General features: G+C 42.1%; 1 protein-coding gene across 7 annotated transcripts in view; it reads left to right on the top strand.

Moving 5' to 3' along the window:
- The first annotated feature begins 1,125 nt into the window (after positions 1 to 1,125).
- Positions 1,126 to 20,612, top strand: part of supt20 (SPT20 homolog, SAGA complex component) — an 89,042-nt gene continuing 69,555 nt past the window's right edge. For all 7 annotated transcript variants that reach the window (XM_080197480.1, XM_080197479.1, XM_080197474.1 and 4 more), the window contains exons 1-8: positions 1,126 to 1,254; positions 9,977 to 10,063; positions 11,973 to 12,008; positions 12,114 to 12,172; positions 12,265 to 12,331; positions 13,724 to 13,850; positions 14,076 to 14,179; positions 18,237 to 18,353. In XM_080197480.1, coding sequence (XP_080053606.1) covers positions 10,058 to 10,063; positions 11,973 to 12,008; positions 12,114 to 12,172; positions 12,265 to 12,331; positions 13,724 to 13,850; positions 14,076 to 14,179; positions 18,237 to 18,353 — 516 coding nt within the window. In that variant the 5' untranslated portion in view covers positions 1,126 to 1,254; positions 9,977 to 10,057. The remainder of the gene's footprint in view (positions 1,255 to 9,976; positions 10,064 to 11,972; positions 12,009 to 12,113; positions 12,173 to 12,264; positions 12,332 to 13,723; positions 13,851 to 14,075; positions 14,180 to 18,236; positions 18,354 to 20,612) is intronic.

Here is a 20,612-nt window from a genome sequence, read left to right as displayed (position 1 = left end):
AGGTTTGCCTGATGGACTGGGCTACATTCATAACCCTTTGTGGTTTCTTGTGGTCTTTTGGAGCATCAGTAAAAATTGGAGAGTGTTGTAGTGGGCATGCCAAATTTACTTAGCCTCCTGAGAAAGTAGAGACATAGGTGGGCTCTTTCAACAGTAGTGTTGGCATGGAGGGACCAGGACAGGTTGTTGGTGATCTGTACACCTAGAAACCTGAAGCTGTCAACCATTTCCACTTCATTCCCATTGAAGTAGACAGAGGCATGTTCTCCATTACGTTTCCTGAGGTTGATGACTATCTCCTTCGTTTTCCTGACATCGGAGGGAGAAATTATTGTCATTGCAATTTTCTATCTTTCATGTACACTGTCTCATCATTGTTTGAGATCCTCCACACTACGGTGTCATCAGCAAACTTGAAAACCGATGTCAATGCCCTTTTGAAATTCTACACCACCCTTTTCAGTTACAGTACTTCCACGTTTTGCGTCATCTGCAAACTTTGAAATTGTCCCCTTGCACATCAAGGGTGGCATGGTGGCATTATGGTCAGCACTGCTGCCTCACAGCGCCAAGGATCCGGGTTCAATTCCCAGCTTGGGTCTCTGTGGAATCTCCACATTCTCCCTGTATCTTCATGGGTTTCCTCCAGATGCTCCCAGTTCCCTCCCACAATCTGAAAGACGCGTTGGCTAGGCGCATTGGCTATGGTAAATTCTCACTCAGTGCACACAAACAAGACAGAGTATGGCAACTCAGGGATTTTCACAGTAATTTCATTGCAGTGTGAATGTAAGCCTACTTGTGACACTAATAAATAAACTTAATATCATTAGCCAGCAGGAATTTGAGGGTGAACATTGTTGCCTGCAGGCCATTGTGAGGATGGGTTGACAAGTACCCATTGTCATGATGAAAATACTTTTTAAAAGTGGAATTTGGATCATGATTAGCTGATGGCAAGTTGAAAAGTTACTGCTTGGGAGTCAACTGCTTGGAGCTGATCTTGTTTTAACCTCTCTCTTGTGGCGTTGCTCTAGATGCTGTGGAAGGTCTGGCCTTGTTGCCCCTGGCAACAGACAGGGCATTTCCGGTTTCAGAGCCCCGCCCCCTGGCAGCGGACCGGAAGTTGGGTCGGATTGGGGGAAAATGGCCGCCGGGAGAGCGGCTTCTTGGCGATTCCAATGATATTAAAGAAATAAAACGGCCGGGCGCTGAGAAACCTCCAATAAGTGGTTGGCGATGGCACGGGAAGCGGCAAGTCAGCTTTATTTTCGTCACTGTTTGTGTGTCGGAATTTTTTGCGGGGGTTGTTTGTGAGTGAGATGGCACTTCCCCTTCCGCCCCCAAGCTCGGCCCGGGATCGGGACACAGATTACCTCCAACAGCAGGCCGAAAGCACAGCGATCTCTTCCCAGCTCTGGGCACCACTGACCTCTTGCCCCAGATCCGAGATTGGGTGGCCTGGTCCCGACTCATCCACCCCCTCTGGGCTGAGGGGGGTGGCGCTGGGTTTTGAATGGGAAAAGGTGGTAGTGACAGTGGCCTCCCTCCCTGTCTTCTCCTTTCTGGAGGGAATATTCAGATATCCTAATTGTAAAGCCTATTGATTGACCCGAATAATGGCCCTAATTTATCCAACTGGCAATTAATGCAAATCTTCCCCTCCCTCCCAAAAACAAAGAGTAGCAGATACAAACATAGGTGTTCTACATAATCAGAAAATGCTGGAACTTAGTAGGTCTGACAGCATCTGTGGTGAGAGAATAGAGCTGTTGAGAGTCAGCATGACATAGAATTCCTACAGACAGCCCATCGAGCCCACACCAACAACAATCCCATTTAGGTCCCATTCCCATATCACAGTTACCCTGCTAATCCCTCTGACAATAAAGGACAGTTTAGCATGGCCAATCCAACTAACCTGCACATCTTTGTAATGTGGAAGAAAGTGAACTGGAACACATGGAGGAAACCCATGCAGATATGGGAGGAATATGCAAACTCCACGCAGTCACCTGAGGCCAGAATCAAACCTGGGACCTTGCGCTGTCAGGCAGCAGTGCTAACCACTGTACCAACATGCTGTCCCATCATCCTGACTCAAAAAGTTGGCTGTATTCTCTGTCCGTAGATACTGTCAGATCCGCTGAGTTTTTTCAGCATTTTCTGTTTTCGTTTCAGATTTCGGCATCCACAGTATCTTGCCTATGTCCAGGTGTTTCTGTCAGTTTAAGACATCCTGTGCATCAAACCATCTCATTGAAATCTCTCCTTCTGCATTGTAGGGATTCTGTACAATGTTCTGAAGGGGCTCGTCAGGGTAGACTCAGTTTTCTTCCTGGCTGTGCAATTTAGGACACGAGGGTAGTCTCTGGATAAGAGGCCAATCATTTTAGACTGAAATAACAATCTTCTTCACTCAGTGGATGATGTGGGTTTAAAGCTGAGGTGGACAAATTTGAGGGAGTCAAGCGACATGGGGAATGGGCAGAAAAATCAGCCATGATTGTATTGAACGGCAGAACAGGTGCGATAGGTTACATGGCTTACACTATTTTCATTACTAAATTACATTATTCTCTTGCAGTAAATTGTCTCCAGTTTGGTTCTAATACTTAGCTGCTATTTTGGAGTCACTGATCTTATAAGTTTAATCTTTCTCACTCTTCCCTATGTCTGTAATTTCCATCAGTCCACAGTCCTCAGAGATGTCTGCACTCATCAGTCTGTATTGATTTTAATTGTTCCACCATTGGGGCTATGCCTTCAGTCAATTGGGCCCTTAGCTGTGAAATTCCCTCCCTACCTCCTTTAAGATACTTCTTAAAAGTCATCACTTTGACAAATCTTTGTGTCATTGGACCTAATACCTCCTTATATGGCTTAGTGTTATATGTGTTTTGTAACGCCCATGTGTATTTCTGTCAAAACAGGATATCTATTGCTGGAAATATTAAAGCTCTGCAGAGAGAGATCAACAACAACTTATGAGAGGAACGGGATTAGCTCTCTCAGTCCCTCAATGATACATAGAACACTACAGCACAAACAGGCCCTTCGGCCCACAAGTTGCGCCGTTCATGTCCGTAACTACAGGCCAAAGAACTATCTGTAACTCCCAATCCCATTAAATCCCATGTACTCATCCAGAAGTCTTTTAAAAGACCCCAGCGAGTTCGCCTTTACCACCACCGATGGCAGCCGATTCCATTCACTCACCACCCTCTGAGTGAAAAACTTACCCCTAACATCTCCCCTGTACTTGCTTCCCAGCACCTTAAACCTGTGTCCTCTTGTAGCGACCGTTTCAGCCTGGGAAATAGCCTCCGAGAATCCACCCTATCTATTCCTCTCAACATTTTATAAACCTCTGTCAGGTCGCCTCTCAACCTTTGTCTCTCCAGGGAGAAGAGACCTAGCTCCCTCAACCTACCTTCGTAAGGCATGCCTTCCAATCCAGGCAACTGGGTACTGTTGAGAAAACTAAGTCGGGGGGAATATGTGGTTGACAATTCAATTTTTGTCACTATAAGTAACTGGAAAGAAACAGTTAGAAAAAGGACTGATATAAAAGACGGATGAGACTTAAACAAAGAGACAACAACTAAGAATCATTTAAAGCAGAAAGGTAGCTCCTAAGACATTACAAATCCCCAGTGGGCACCGCAGGGGCTGGGGTGCATTATGGACCCCGATAATCACATTTTGATTTGATGTTTTAAGTTTCCTTTATACTTCTGTTCTGTTCGGGCTGTTGCCCCTCCTTTTAGGGAGCTGCCCGTTTTACTTTGTCCCAGATTTCATTCAATTTCATTTATTTGGTTTGCCCTAAAAGACAAAAAAAACATTACAAATCGCAAAGTAGCCAGTGGGCTGTATAAACAATATCAGAGTGATGTACAAGAAGTAGAAACCAGGAATAGGCAGAAGAATGTGAAAGGCAGTTTGTCTTTAGGATATATCTACATAAATGCCAAAACATTTAGAAATGAGGGCAAAAACAATATGCTCTTCTCAAGAAGAGATAATATAAGTAAAATGAATTGCTAAATGAGATGGCAATGTTGGAAAGGGGCTTATAACAAATGAAGTCCACAGCTAAGGATCAAATTTATTGCAGGTACTAGGCCAATATTATGTAAACCCTGTCATTTATGAGAGTATTACTGGACACTGATGGGGGATTAGATGGCAAAGATATTAGTAAACTTTTCATGTGTTCATCGGGGGAGGTGATGGCCCAGGGGTATTACCGCTAGACTATTAATGCAGGAACTCAGCTAATGCTCTGGAAGTCGGGGTTCGAATCCCACCACAGCAGATGGTGGAATTTGAATTCACTAAAAAAAATCTGGAATTAAGAATATACTGATGACCATGAAACCATTGTTGATTGTCATAAAATCTCCATCTGGTTCACTAATGTCCTTTTGGGAAGGAAATCTGCCGTCCTTATCTGGTCTGGCCTACATGTGACTGCCTTCCTTATCAGGTCTGGCCTACATGTGACTCCAGAGCCATAGCAATGTGGTTGACTCTGAACTGCCCTCCAAGAGCAACTAAGGATGGGCAATAAATGCTGACCAGCCAGTGATGCCCATACCCATGAACGAATTAAAAAAAAATCTAAAAGGGAGACAATGCATACACACAAAGCTACAGACTCGTTAATTCACCTTCAGTCCATGTAAGATCATGAAATCAATAATCAGGAGTAAACTTGAGAATACCTGTACAGTAATAACTTTGTTAACAATGGGTCAACAGGGAGAATCCTGCCTGACCTCCCACAACTTTCAGAATATTACCATCCTAGTGGGTTGTGGGAAACTTGATAACATTGTGTACCAAGATTTCAAAAAGATGTTCTGCACAAATGATTATAAATCACAAAGAATCAAGGTAACAATATGAATGGATAAGGAATTGGTATACACTGGAAAGCAACAATATTTGTTAGCGGAGTTAGTTCCAGGTAGAAAGAAACACTGGGTTGGATTGCTGTGAACATGGGATTGGAAAATTTGCATCTGGCATACTGTAGCCTACTGGTTATGGTCCTGAATTAGAAACTTAGAGCTTGAGAGTTCCAATCTTGGAAAGCTGTGAAATTAAATTTAATAAATCTAGTTTGGTCTACCAACATGTAATCTGATTCCACATTACAAAGTTGACTCTTTCTTCCCCCGAGGAAAACAAAAGATTGAGTAAATTCCTCCTTGCAAATAACTCCAACATTCTCAGGGACAAATATGTTTTTTTTAAAGTAAAGGACCTGTACAGAGAAACTCAATGGTCACATTTACAAATGATACAAAACTAGGAGTGACTGAGGAAGCAACTCAGAAATTATACTATTGGACAATGTATTAACAGTTGAGTGGAAACATGGCAGATGAAATTTAACATAAACAGATATAAAGCACTACATGTCAGAAGAAAAAATAAGTAACCGATGTACTCCAAGGATGATGTTGAAAAAACTAAGGAGGCTAAAAGAAATTTAAGAGTTTTAGTGGACTCCAGGTCAAAATGTGCAACCAATGCAAAACAGCAATCAATAAAGACAATAAAATATAAGACTCTTAATTATGGGAAGACAACGTTAAACAGGTTAGACTATACCTTGGGTATTAGCTCCTTTTCTAGTGGCCTGAATGTAAAGGAAACACTTAGTGCCATAGGCTGACTCCTAAGGCTTGACTTTCACAGTGTTGAGAAGACACTGCATACCTTTAAAAATGGTGAGTGGGACCCGGGTGGGTAGCACTGCTATCTCACAGCACCACAGACCCGGGTTCAATTATGGCCTCGGGTGACTGTCTGTCTGGAGTTTTCACTCACTACCTGAGTGAGTTTCCTCCGGGTGCTGCAGTTTCCTCCCACAGTCCAAAGATGTGCAGGTTAGGTGGATTGACCATACTGAATTGCCCCTTAGTGTCAGGGGAATTACCAGGATAAATATGTGGGGTTGCGGGAATTGGATTTTGGTGGGATTCATTGTCAGTGTGGGCTTGGTAGACCGAATGCTCTCTTTCTACACTTTCAGGATTCTATATCAAACCTCCAAAGAAGTTGATAAAGGAGGGTAGAAGAAACTATGAAGCTGGGCTAGCGCTTAATATAAAAAAGGATAGCAAGAGTTTTTATAAATATATAAAAAGGAAGAGGCTGGCTCGGGTGAACGTTGGTCCCTTAGAGGATGAGAAGGGGGACTTAGTGGTAGGGGATGGGGATATGGCGGAGGTCTTGAATAACTTTTTTGTTTCGGTCTTCATGGAGGAGGACGCGAATAATTTGCCGGATGTTAGAGATGGAAAGGTGGTAGGACTGGAGGGTCTCGATGACATTACTGTTACTAGAGAGGTGGTGCTCGACAGACTGGAGGGGCTGATTGTGGACAAGTCCCCAGGACCGGATGGAATGCATCCGAGGGTCCTGAAAGAAATGGCGGAGGTGATAGTGGATGCCTTGGTGGTTATTTTCCAGACGTCGCTGGATTCCGGGGAAGTGCCGGAAGATTGGAAAACGGCTAATGTTACGCCGTTGTTTAAGAAGGGTGCCAGGCAAAAGGCGGGGAATTATAGGCCTGTTAGTTTAACGTCTGTTGTAGGTAAAATGTTAGAATCCGTCATCAAGGAGGAAATAGCGAGGCATCTTGAGTGGAACTGCTTGATAGAGCAGACGCAGCACGGTTTCGTTAAAGGGAAGTCGTGTCTGACAAATTTACTGGAGTTCTATGAGGATGTGTCTATGGCGGTGGCTAGAGGAGAGCCGGTGGATGTGGTCTTTCTGAATTTTCAGAAGGTGTTTGACAAGGTACCTCCCAAGAGGTTATTACAGAAGGTCAGGGGGCATGGAGTTGGGGGTAGGGTGTTAGCGTGGATAGAGGACTGGTTGTCAAATAGGAGGCAGAGAGTGGGGGTCAATGGGTGCTATTCGGATTGGCGGATGGTGACTAGTGGAGTGCCCCAGGGGTCGGTGCTGGGGCCTCAGCTATTTACCATTTATATAGATGATCTGGAGGAGGGAACCGAGTGCAGGGTGTCGAAATTTGCTGATGACACCAAAATTGGTGGAAAGGCAAATTGTGCGGAGGGTGGGGAGAGTCTACAGAAGGATCTAGGTAGGCTGGGTGAATGGGCCAGGAAATGGCAAATGGAATTTAATGTTGGCAAGTGCGAGGTGGTCCACTTTGGTAGGAATAATGGTAGGAAGGATTATTACTTATGTGGAGAAAAACTGCAGCAGGCGACGGTGCAGAGGGACCTCGGGGTCCTTGTGCATGAGTCGCAAAAACCCAGCTTGCAGGTGCAGCAGGTGGTCAGGAAGGCGAATGGGATGCTGGCCTTCATTGCGAGGGGGATTGAATATAAAAGTAGGGAGGTCTTGCTGCGGCTGTATAGGGCGTTAGTGAGGCCGCAGCTGGAGTACTGTGTGCAGCTTTGGGCGCCGTACTTACGCAAGGATATTTTAGCCTTGGAGGGAGTGCAGAGGAGGTTTACTAGGCTGATGCCGGAGTTGAGGGGGTTGAGCTATGAGGAGAGGCTGAATAGATTAGGCTTGTACTCGTTAGAGTTTAGAAGAATGAGGGGAGATCTCATTGAGACGTATAAGATGATGAATGGGATGGATAGGATAGAGGTAGAGAGACTCTTCCCGCTCAGAAAGGATAGTAGGACTAGGGGGCATAGCCTCAAGATAAAGGGGGGGTGGTTTAGAATGGAGTTGAGGAGGAACTTCTTCACTCAAAGGGTGGTGAATCTCTGGAATTCTCTGCCCATTGAAGTGGTGGAGGCTGCCTCGCTAAATATTTTTAAGACGCGGGTTGATGGGTTTTTGGTGAGAGAGGGGATAAAGGGTTATGGGGAGAGGGCGGTAATGTGGAACTGAGCCACGACAGATCAGCCATGATCTTATTGAATGGCGGGGCAGGCTCGAAGGGCTAGTTGGCCTACTCCTGCTCCTATTTCTTATGTTCTTATGTCCTGCCTCCATTTTCGACAGATTCAATTTGTGGGGGGTGATTCATACAAGAGGAAAATATGAGCTCAACAAGACCATTTGAACTTAATGCTAAGTTCAAACTGAGCCCATTTTGGCAGTTCCAAGGACTGCAGTGTGAGGAAGAGTAGACATAAAAACTGTTAAAAGGCAGAAAAGGTTCATATAACTTTCATGATCAGAACATTTTTTAATAATTTCCTGATGTTTTAACTTAAAAAAAACTGAAGTTGTCACTGAGAGTTAAAAAAAAGTGATGGACTGCTTTGATTAACAGGTTCTCTGTTAAAGGTTTAAAAAAAGCACCAGCTCCTGCTGTTTCAGTAGAGTTCTTTGTTGATATTTTGCTAATGGCAATTATTATGCAATTATGAATGCTTGGCTGACTTTCAGAAGCTTAATAGTTCTCTGAGACGGTTTCTGTGATCACAGTTTGATTAACAGTTTGAATAGGCTAATAAAGGATTAGCTGTCTTTGATGTAGAGTCTGAATAGAAGCTTGTTTTGGTGTCTGAATCATTAAATTGTTTCAAGAAGGAGATGGATATATTTCTGGAAAAAAATGGGTTAAAGGGATATGGAATATAGGTACGAATTTGAGACCAGGAAGAGATCAGCATGATCTGATTGAGTGGTGGAACAGGCTCAAAGGGTTGAATTGCCTACTTATGCTCCTAATTCCTATATTCAAAGTTGTTTTTGTAAAAGATTAAGATTTAAGATTTAAAAGATTGATTGTATTTTATGAATGGGATATTTTTCACTATCAGGAACGTAGGACTGAGAGCTAGATTAGATTGTTAGAAATGTATTATTTTATCTCCATATGGCACCTGAGTTCTGCCAATGCTGAATACCAAATGACTAGCTATAAAATAGAATGGAGGGTGGGATGGGGCATGGGTGGGTGGGGATAAGAGTTGGCATGGAAGGTGTGAAGGTAATGGGGTGGCTGGGACATGGGTTGGCATGGAAATTATGAGGGATCATGGGAGTGGGTGCGGGCTAGAGTGTCTAACAACTGGGACTAAGTTATGAAGAACCAAACTGGTCATCTTACCATCTTGCGTCAGCACTTTCCCATTCCCGTGGCTGACTATGCTGCTGTTCTCGGGGTGGGCAGGCCTACCTTAATCCTGCACCCACCCCCACCCCACCGGCCACATCAAAATTGTGTGATCTGGGGAAGATAACTGAGGGAATGGAAAATAGATTCAGACTGGTAAATGTGAGGAAATTCTGCTTGCGTAGACGAATTGAAAAACAATACTTGACTGCAGAATTGGAGGAGCTTTAAGATCTTTTTGGTGTAAAAGCTCGATTGTGACCACGTGCACTGGAGATTCACCCAGTCCCCATTAACTCCACTTTTACTGGAGCATCTTGATGGGCACGTTCGGTGGAATGATGCCATGACAGCACAGGCAGTCGCACTCACCCTAAACCTGGAATTCAGATCTTATTCAATGAAAGATGTAATACGGTAGATGGCAGAATGCTCCTGGCATAACTCAAAGTGAGTATTGGTAATTAAGCTGTTGATTAGTAAATGCCATTTGATGGTGCCATTGATGACAATTATAAAAATTCCAAATAACCAAATCACCATTTAATAAATCCCATCATTGGTAGTGCCATTGGGAAATGTTGATTCGGCCAGGAGGATGTTTTTACACAGGAAGATTAGATCAGCAGGAGAATTGGGTGGTTCCATTCCTGAACATCTGCAAAATGCTGGCCGAAGTGTTACCCAAAGAATGATGTGAAGGAGTCATTTTAAACTGTAACTTATTTAAATACCCAAAATGAACGTGTAACTAGTAATGCATCCATTTTGGATATAAATAATAGATCTTTCTCATGCTAATGGTGGCTTTCTAACATTAGAGGTGCTACATCAGTACAAGTTGTTGATGTTTTAATGCTTTTTGGAAAGTCCTGCAAAACAATGAACTAATTTTGCTTTCAACAGCGTTTGAAGTTTGTTGGAGAGTCGTGACTTTATACCCACATTCGTGATTTCAGTTTGCATACCTGAGGTCTGATTCTTTTCATGATGGTGAGTTTTGTGCAGTTGAACAGCTTTCCTGTGAACCTGTGAATTGTATTGTAACTAATTGGCACCCATTTGTCGACTGCGAAACACCTTTATTTAAAATTAGTTATGAGAAAGAAACTAATGTTTTAGAAAGCTATCAGTCATTGTACTACACTTGTACAAATTTTTTGAGCTGTGTAGCATCATGGTTAGAATGTTGAATGTTTCCTTTTACAGCAAAAAGAGATAAAATTGAAATTTGATATCTAGTCTTGTTCTTTAAAATTTTAGTTATGAGCTGATTTTGGGTGGGAGCAGCTACTTAGTTAGAAGGTATCAGAATGCAGGAATATTAGTTTTAAAGTACATTTTTGAAACAGACACACCAGCTAACTTTTCATTTCTGCACTTGTCAATTCACACTGGAATTGAAGATAAGATGAAAATGTTCTCTGCTAGTTGTAGGGTTAGTTGTGAAATAATCTCAGTGAGCCTTAACTTATTTCCAAGGGGATGTGCATCTACTGCAGAAAATTATCCAAAATTGGAACTAAAGTATAGTCTAAACAAAATATGCAAGATGGAAAAGTTAATAATGGTACTTTGCCGGCGAAGGTATATAATTGTGCAGTAAAGACAAGCTTATCACAACCTTTAAAGGCAGGCTGCCTGGTTGTACTTGATGCGGCCTGTGTACATGCAAATTAGTTTTTCCATTTCCACAACTGTTTGTAGGTGGAAAGATTCACATTGTTAAGCTAGTGGCCTCAAGAAGAAATCTGTTCCTCAATTCAGCCACCTTCCTGCCTGGTCCATCATCTGTGAGATGCCTGTGTCCCACTTGGGCAACTGCCCACCACCTCTGGAATCTTCATTCATCCCCATCCACTTAATGATCTTTGAGCCTCTTGTTTGTGAGCTTTTCATGCAGGCTTGTAGGGGTGTAGCTTCTGCAGCCTATTTAATTTCTAACATTTCCCATTCTGTCCCAGTCAGATTATCTATGCCTTTGCCTTCACGTTGAACTATTCTAATGACCTCCATCCACTCTCTACAGACCATAAAATTCAGATAATCCAAACCTTTCCATTAAGATCTTTCTCTCCTGAAAAGCCAACTCTTTGACTTAGCCTTTCATCATATTTGGCAATATCTCTTTTGTGTCCAGTTTTTTGCTGGTAATTAGATACATTTGCTTGAAAGCATATTAAATTGTGCATCAGTTTCTGGCATGTTATGTCTTCACTGATTTTTGTAGTCAAGTAGACCCAGCACTATTTCCACACCAGATAATATATTGGGTTTTGATGAAAGCAGCTTAAGTATTTCTCAGTGGTAGTCTACTGTGAACTTGGTTCTTAAGATTTAAAAAATCAATTCTATTTCTGTAACCTGGAATTATTTTCGCTGAACTGAATACTCATTCTCTTATTCTGATTCTTACAATTATTTGGTTTATACAGATTTACTTTCATATTTCTGAAAAGTGGTTTTTCGATTAGATTATGCATTGGTCCTTCTGAAAACTGGACTGCCCGTAGTCTATATATTGTTGCCATTTGGATTCAGTTATAATCTAGTAATGGATTCGAAGCAATAATTTCCAGTGAATCACATGTAACCAGATAATCACTTGTAAAATTGGTGCTTCCTGCATGTGGAAGAAGAATTTTGTGGGGCTTTGGGAGGGAAACAATCAAGTAGAGGATTTTGGTTTCCTATTTTACTTAAATATATATAAATAGCATATATAACCTGGTCTTTGGATTATTTTCCTGGAGTTTCTCATTAAAGCAATGTATTCACCATTGGGATGCCTAAAAAAATTGGCATACACACGGGAAGTTCCAGAAGTAAAGTCCTAAAACTATGGATTTCATGTTGCTTAGTATCTTTAGAATTCCTTAGTAAAATCTTTTTTTTTCTGCAGTATCGCGCTTTGGAATATGCATTGGACCGTGCAGAGGTAAGTCACCTACAGCAAAACATCTATTCTGAAGTATAGCATTTCACTGCAACTGTTATTTAAATCTGTTCCTTGGTATTTCAGTATATATAATTTTTTTTATAGTACATCATTGGATGTGCCAGACAACGACCTCCAAAAAGAAGACATTCATCTAGTGGAAGGTGGTGGTCTGTAATTAAACTATTTAAAGTTAAATGTATATTAATGACTTGCATAGCTTCAAAACCTTGAAATTTAAAACTTGTTATTTTAGGAAATCTGTACATCAGAAATTGTATGACTTGTACATGGAAGAATGTGAAAAAGAACCAGAACTTAAGGTATGCCCAGTTCATCCACCAGTCCATAATTCCTCTATTAGCTATTTTGGCCTGCTTGAAAATTTATGCAAAAACATTTTTAAAACAATTAAGAATTAAAATTTGTTCCTTTCTTGTCAATTGAACAGAAAAATACAAGTTTAGTAAATTGTAGTCAACCAGTAGAAGAAAGGAATAATATACCTAGCTTCTCTTTTTGTTTTAGTTTCTACTTTAGTGGTTTCATTGGCCTGGCTCTCCAAATGCCCACATAAAATCATAATTGTAACTCATTTTTTGAAATGGTTTATCCCATATTTGGATCTTGTTAAAAGTCTTATGAATCCTGAAAACATTTTAGATCATTAAGCCATTGGGCTCCCGGATGGCTTCATGAGTGCCTGCGTTGAATAAGTCAAACCAAAACAATTGAAAAGTCCCCAGGCTCAATTCCTGATCTTTCCTGAGTTAACTGACCTCAGTTGTTGGGATTCTATGATTCTTTTGTGTCAGAATGACTAAAATTGGCAACATTTCTACTTCTTATCTGGGGACCTCTGCCTGAAGTACAAATGAAGATTTTGAGGCAAGGATAATATTGATGCTGAGATTAAAAGGGTTAAATTATTAGGGCAGGTTACCTCACTAACCTTTTATTTCCTTGAGGGAAAAGAGTTAACAGTTGATCTAATCAAGGTAGTTATGATGACCAAAGGATTTGATAGGATGGACAGAGAGAAGTTATTTTGGTAGGGGAATCCAGGGAGCATAACTTTAAAATTACACCTAGACTTTTCAGGGATGATTTTCAAGAAGGCTTCACAGAGGATAAGGAAAACTAGAACTGTCCCCAAAATGTTAGCGAGACAAGAATAATTGCAAGTTTCAAAATTGAAGTTGATACATTTTTGTTGGGGAATGGTATAAAGGTGTATGCAACCAAGAAACATAGATGGAGTTAAGACACAGAGCAGCGTGGACCAGTTGAACAAGTTTGAGGGGTTGAAGGCTGATTCCTGTTGTCAAAACTCATGTAAAGAACCATGACAAAGCATTAGTGATTGCTTGAACAATGCCACACAAGGAGACAACATATTAAGGAGAGGAGAATTGGTGAAAAAATTGTAAGAAAAGAAATGGTTGAGTGTTATGACAATAGCAATGATACCTGCTGTCTGTTCCTTTGGTTATTTTAGCACTCTTATAAAATGGCGTAGCCAACAAGTGCAGTATTTTGTTATTTTGATGTACTTATAAAATATATGCCTGTAAGTGCAATATTTAGAGATAGCTGCACCAATTTTTTAAAGGGTATACTAAAGTTATAACTTATTACGAATAGTGAAAATCAGATTTTGCCATACAGCTGAATTTGATATTTGCATAAAATGTAAATGTATTATTAATTTCCAGAAATTAAGGCGAAATGTGAACCTGCTGGAGAAACTTGTTACACAAGAACGAGTGTCATGTCTTGTTATTAATCTATATCCTGGAAATGAAGGTTATTCCCTGATGCTCCGAGGGAAAAATGGATCAGGTACCATTGTGCACTATTTGTTGACTATTGATTATAAATGCTTTCCAGGTATCCTCAAGAAATTATCTTTGCCATTTTATTATTGCAAACAAAACCTTTCATCTGGCGTCTTGCAGATGAGTGCATTTGGTAGGCTTTATTCCATTGCCTGTGTGTTTAAAGTAAGGAGTCTGGCATTGTAAATTTTTTAATATTGCAGTTTTTTTTTAATCTTACTAACTTCAGATTCAGAAACAATTCGGTTACCTTATGAGGAGGGAGAGTTGCTGGAATACTTGGATGCAGAGGAGCTACCACCCATTCTTGTAGATCTGTTGGAAAAATCTCAGGTGAGGTAAAATATGTACAAGCCATGAGTAACTATGGTGTAATTCTTTGGAGGAGGAACATCAGAAAATTCCCTCTTACACTGAACAATAGTTTGGCTTCTGCGAGATATGTGTTTTGCCTGTACCACACATAGTTTTGGTAGTAGTTTGGGAAGGTGTTGAGGGACGAACCTGGGGAGTTGGGGATGTGGTGCTGCCTCAGCATATCCGAGGACTCCCATCAAATAGACATCTGCATTCTGGGGCTGAATTAACCCCTAAAGTTAAAACTACAATCCATCACAAAAGACTTGTTTGCCATTGGCACAGCAGTCTACCAGTGTAGAGATATAAGACGGTTAGATTTTTTTGAATTCTGCTTTTTGTTGGCCCAAGCATAACAACATAACATAAGAAATAGGAGCAGGAGTAGGCCAACTAGCCCTTCGAGCCTGCCCCGCCATTCAATAAGATCATGGCTGATCTGTTGTGGCTCAGTTCCACATTCCCGCCCTCTCCCCATAACCCTTAATCCCCTCTCTCATCAAAAACCCATCAACCCGCGTCTTAAAAATATTTAGCGAGGCAGCCTCCACCACTTCAACGGGCAGAGAATTCCAAAGATTCACCACCCTTTGAGTGAAGAAGTTCCTCCTCAACTCTGTTCTAAACCGCCCCCCCTTTATCTTGAGGCTATGCCCCCAGTCCTACTATCCTTTCTGAGCGGGAAAAGTCTCTCCACCTCTATCCTATCCATCCCATTCATCATCTTATACGTCTCAATGAGATCTCCCCTCATTCTTCTAAACTCTAACGAGTACAAGCCTAATCTATTCAGCCTCTCCTCATAGCTCAACCCCCTCAACTCCGGCATCAGCCTAGTAAACCTCCTCTGCACTCCCTCCAAGGCTAAAATATCCTTGCGTAAGTACGGCGCCCAAAACTGCACACAGTACTCCAGCTGCAGCCTCACTAACGCCCTATACAGCCGCAGCAAGACCTCCCTACTTTTATATTCAATCCCCCTCGCAATGAAGGCCAGCATCCCATTCGCCTTCCTGACCACCTGCTGCACCTGCAAGCTGGGTTTTTGCGACTCATGCACAAGGACCCCGAGGTCCCTCTGCACCGTCGCCTGCTGCAGTTTTTCTCCACATAAGTAATAATCCTTCCTACCATTATTCCTACCAAAGTGGACCACCTCGCACTTGCCAACATTAAATTCCATTTGCCATTTCCTGGCCCATTCACCCAGCCTACCTAGATCCTTCTGTAGACTCTCCCCACCCTCCGCACAATTTGCCTTTCCACCAATTTTGGTGTCATCAGCAAATTTCGACACCCTGCACTCGGTTCCCTCCTCCAGATCATCTATATAAATGGTAAATAGCTGAGGCCCCAGCACCGACCCCTGGGGCACTCCACTAGTCACCATCCGCCAATCCGAATAGCACCCATTGACCCCCACTCTCTGCCTCCTATTTGACAACCAGTCCTCTATCCACGCTAACACCCTACCCCCAACTCCATGCCCCCTGACCTTCTGTAATAACCTCTTGGGAGGTACCTTGTCAAACGCCTTCTGAAAATTCAGAAAGACCACATCCACCGGCTCTCCTCTAGCCACCGCCCTAGACACATCCTCATAGAACTCCAGTAAATTTGTCAGACACGACTTCCCTTTAACGAAACCGTGCTGCGTCTGCTCTATCAAGCAGTTCCACTCAAGATGCCTCGCTATTTCCTCCTTGATGACGGATTCTAACATTTTACCTACAACAGACGTTAAACTAACAGGCCTATAATTCCCCGCCTTTTGCCTGGCACCCTTCTTAAACAACGGCGTAACATTAGCCGTTTTCCAATCTTCCGGCACTTCCCCGGAATCCAGCGACGTCTGGAAAATAACCACCAAGGCATCCACCATCACCTCCGCCATTTCTTTCAGGACCCTCGGATGCATTCCATCCGGTCCTGGGGACTTGTCCACAATCAGCCCCTCCAGTCTGTCGAGCACCACCTCTCTAGTAACAGTAATGTCATCGAGACCCTCCAGTCCTACCACCTTTCCATCTCTAACATCCGGCAAATTATTCACGTCCTCCTCCATGAAGACCGAAACAAAAAAGTTATTCAAGACCTCCGCCATATCCCCATCCCCTACCACTAAGTCCCCCTTCTCATCCTCTAAGGGACCAACGTTCACCCTAGCCAGCCTCTTCCTTTTTATATATTTATAAAAACTCTTGCTATCCTTTTTTATATTAAGCGCAAGCCCAGCTTCATAGTTTCTCCTACCCTCCTTTATCAACTTCTTTGTCAATCTTTGTTGACATTTAAACCTCTCCCAATCCTCTTCTCGCCCACTACTCTTAGCTACTCTAAACGCCTCCGCTTTTAATTTAACACTTTCCTTCACCTCCTTCGTTATCCACGGCTTATTACCTCTCCTCCCACGGTCCTTTTGACCATCGGAATAAATTTCCGCTGAGCATCAAGAAAGATCTCCTTAAAGATCCTCCACTGCTCCTCAGCAGACCTACCTTCCAACGCGCTCCCCCAGTCCACATTCGCCAATTCTCTCACTCATTCTTCTCTCAAGCATTCTCTCACTTCCCCTCTTGGAGTGACAGGATGAAGCACTAAAATTTAAATCAACTCATTCCATGGATTTTTGATGGAGTCAGACAAAAGCAGCTGATCAAAGTACTACCTTGATGTGCATCTGATGGCACAACTGCCCTGCAGAATATTCCTTAGAAAAGAACAGCTGTTCTGCAACCGTTAAATGGCTGATTAGTCCTTAATAGTCTGGGGGTGGAAATACTGTGCATTAGGAACAGGAAGTGCCACCTCTGAGAGCTGCTTTCCAATTGCAGGCTGGCAAATTTCCAGTGCCAGCAGGGCCAATAGATATGTAGGTTATTTTCACCACACACACACAAACATATCAGATTAGCAATTTTTACCTATGGCACATTTAATGTGAGAAGTCTGGCAACACCAGGTTTTAGTCCAACCTATTTATTTGATAATATATTCACAAGCTTTCGGGGTTAGCCCCTTCGTCAGGTGAATGGAGAGTTCTGGCCTCAGACAGAGCATATAAAGCACAGACAGTTTAGAGATTACATAGAGTTTAGAGGATGAGAAGGGGGACTTAGTGGTAGGGGATGGGGATATGGCGGAGGTCTTGAATAACTTTTTTGTTTCGGTCTTCACGGAGGAGGACGTGAATAATTTGCCGGATGTTAGAGATTGTCTGTGCTTTATATGCTCTGTCTGAGGCCAGAACTCTCCATTCACCTGACGAAGGGGCTAACCCCGAAAGCTTGTGAGTATATTATCAAATAAATAGGTTGGACTAAAACCTGGTGTTGTCAGACTTTTTACTGTGTTTACGCCAGTCCAACGCCGGCATACCCACAACATGACATTTAATGTGAACCAGGAACAGTAAGTTATGATAGTGATTTCAATGCCAACTCATGTGGAGAAAAGGAATTAAAGAGAATGACAGAAATATGGTTTTAAGGGAGAGCTGAGTCAAAGAAAAAAGTTTTTTAAAAAAAGGCCTAACAATCATTAAGGTCTGAGGGAAAGGGGCTTCATTCTTAGAAAATATAACTTTTAGTGCCATAAATGTTAGCTGGCAGTAATTAAGACATGGCACCTTTAAAAAATGTGCGTACACTTGACTGGGCAAATCCTAACATTTAATGTGTTTCACGATAACATTCGTGTAAGTAATGCAATTTGACACCCCTCCATGTGTTTGAATGCTAAGTGTCATGGTGTGATACTGCTACAGTGAAGCTTCTAGGGGAGCAAGGCAACCCTGAAAGCATCTTGCTGATTTCTGTGTTTGACTATGCATGTGAGTTTGCCAGAAAATGCTGTCCGATTTACTCCTTTGAATTGACGAGTTTCGGTAGCCTCACCATTTCTCCAGCAAAACCCATGCATTAATTTAGTCATTTGATCAGACTCCATCCAAATTTGTTTTTGATTTAAAATCAGCATCTATTTGTGAAATCAGTGTTGACAATGTTCAATTAAAAATTTATTTTCCTTTTAGGTGAATATTTTTCACTGTGGATGTGTTATAGCTGAAGTACGAGATTATCGGCAGTCCGGTCATATGAAAGTCCCTACGTACCAAAGCAGGCATATATTACTTCGGCCCACAATGCAGGTAATAACTTGTGTTTGATATTAAATGTTATATTCTCCCTCTCTCACTTCACTCCCACTGCCATCACAAATACCACTTACTTTTAATGAGGTTAGCATTATATCTTTCCAAAATAGTTTCTGAAATCCAAGCTGTTTTTTTTTGTCTGTCTTTGCAGAAGGCATTGTAATGCCGGAATGCAACTGAACCTCCAGTACTCTATCAAGCAACTATTTTTCATGTACGAACCCATAGCATAGTGTGTGTGGACTATTTCAGGATGTAGAATTAAGGATAATGGAGTGTGTAAATACTTCCTTGCTTTGTATATTTTTTTGATTTGATTTATTATTCTCACATGTATTAACATACAATGAAAAGTATTGTTTCTTGCGTGCTATGCAGACAAAGCATATGGTTCATAGAGAAGGAAAGGAGAGAATGCAGAATGTAGTGTTACAGTCATAGCTAGGGTATAGAGAAAGATCAACTTAATGCAAGGTAAGTCCATTCAAAAGTCTGACAGCTGCAGGGAAGAAGCTGTCCTTGAGTTGGTTAGTACATGACCTCAGACGTTTGTATCTTCTTCCTGACGGAAGAAAGTGGAAGAGAGAATGTCCCGGATGCATATGGTCCTTAATTATGCTGGCTGCTTTGCTGAGGCAGTGGGAAGTGTAGACAGAATCAGTGGATGGGAGGCTAAGTTGTGTGATGGATTGGGCTACACTCATGACTTTTTATAGTTCCTTGAGCAGAGCAGGAGCTATACTAAGCTGTGATACAACCAGAAAGAATGCTTCCTATGGTGCACCTTTAAAGGTTGATGAGAGTCGCAGCTGACATGCCAAATTTCTTTAGTCTTCTGAGAAAGTAGAGATGTTGGTGGGCTTTCTTAAGTATAGTTTCGGCATGGAAGGACCAGGACAGGTTGTCTGTGATCTGGACACCTAAAAACTTGAAGCTCTCAACCCTTTCTGCTTGGTCCCCCTTGATGTAGACAGGGGCATGTTCTCCTTTACGCTTTCCAAAGCCAATGACAATCTCCTTTATTTTGTTAACATTAAGGGAGAGATTATTGATGTCGCACCAGTTCACCAGATTCTCTATCTCATTCCTGTACTCTGTCTCGTCACTATTTGAGATCCAACCCATTACGGCGATGTCGTCAGCAAACTTGAAAATCGAATTGGAGGGGAATTTGGCCATACAGCCATAGGTGTATAAAGTGTATAGCATGTGGCTGAGAACACAGTCTTATGGGGCACCAGTGTTGAAGATGATTGTGGAGGAATTGTTGTCTATCCTTACTGTTTGTGGTTTGCAAGTTAGGAAGTTCAGGATCCAGTGACAGAGGGAGGTACCGAGGCCCAGGCCACGGAGTTTGGATATGAGTTTCGTAAGAATAATGCTGTGGAAGGCTGAGCTGTAGTCAATAAACAGGAGTCTGACATAGGTGTCCTTGTTGTCTCGGTGTTCCAGGGTTGAGTGCAGGGCCACGGAGATGGCGTCTGCTGTGGATCTGCTGCAGCGATAGGCAAACTGTAGTGGATCCAGGTAGTCCAGGAGGCTGGAATTGATTCGTGTCATGACTAGCCTTTTGAAGCACTTCATAATGATGGATATCAGAGCCAATAATCAAGAATTATTTTTCCCCACACTATCCTCTGGATCCCAGAAAACTAAGGCCATTATCCAGGTGAGCAACTGCTCAGTCTTGACTAGATAAGTTGTGGTGGTTCATATTCTGCCTTGTAGGTTTTAAATTAGCCACCTCAATAGTACAAGTTTATATTGGGGAGTCAGTTAGCTCAGCGGGCTGGATATTTGATTAATGATTCAGAGTGGTTATTCAAGAAGGTATGTCTTCTCAACCTTGCCACTTGCCTGAGGTGTGGTGATCTTTAGGTCACCACACCTCAGGAACTATGGTGACATTACCTTCATCTTTACAAGTTTAATGTTGTAGAAAAATCCTGCGGTTTGAACTTGTTGTATGAGTGTTTCAACTGTGCTCCAGAATCGGGGACCGGCCATGATATTTGCTGGAAATTGTGTTGAGTTAAAACAATGCAGGTAGAGCTATGTTATTTCAAGTGATTTTTTTTCAAAATGCAAGATAATAAGCTTGTTCCCAGGAGCCAGCTGGTCCTCCATACAGCAGAGCCCCTTTGCCTAGACCCTTCCTAAAAACATTAAACAGAGTATTAAACTTAAAAAAATATGATTGATTAAGGATGGGTGACAGGGCAGAAGATTGAATAGAAAGTTAAAAAGCAGCAA

This window comes from Carcharhinus amblyrhynchos, chromosome 10 (assembly GCF_965287045.1).
Source record: "Carcharhinus amblyrhynchos chromosome 10, sCarAmb.v2.hapA, whole genome shotgun sequence".
NCBI lineage: Eukaryota > Metazoa > Chordata > Chondrichthyes > Carcharhiniformes > Carcharhinidae > Carcharhinus > Carcharhinus amblyrhynchos.
This window is presented reverse-complemented; position numbering and strand designations above follow the sequence as displayed.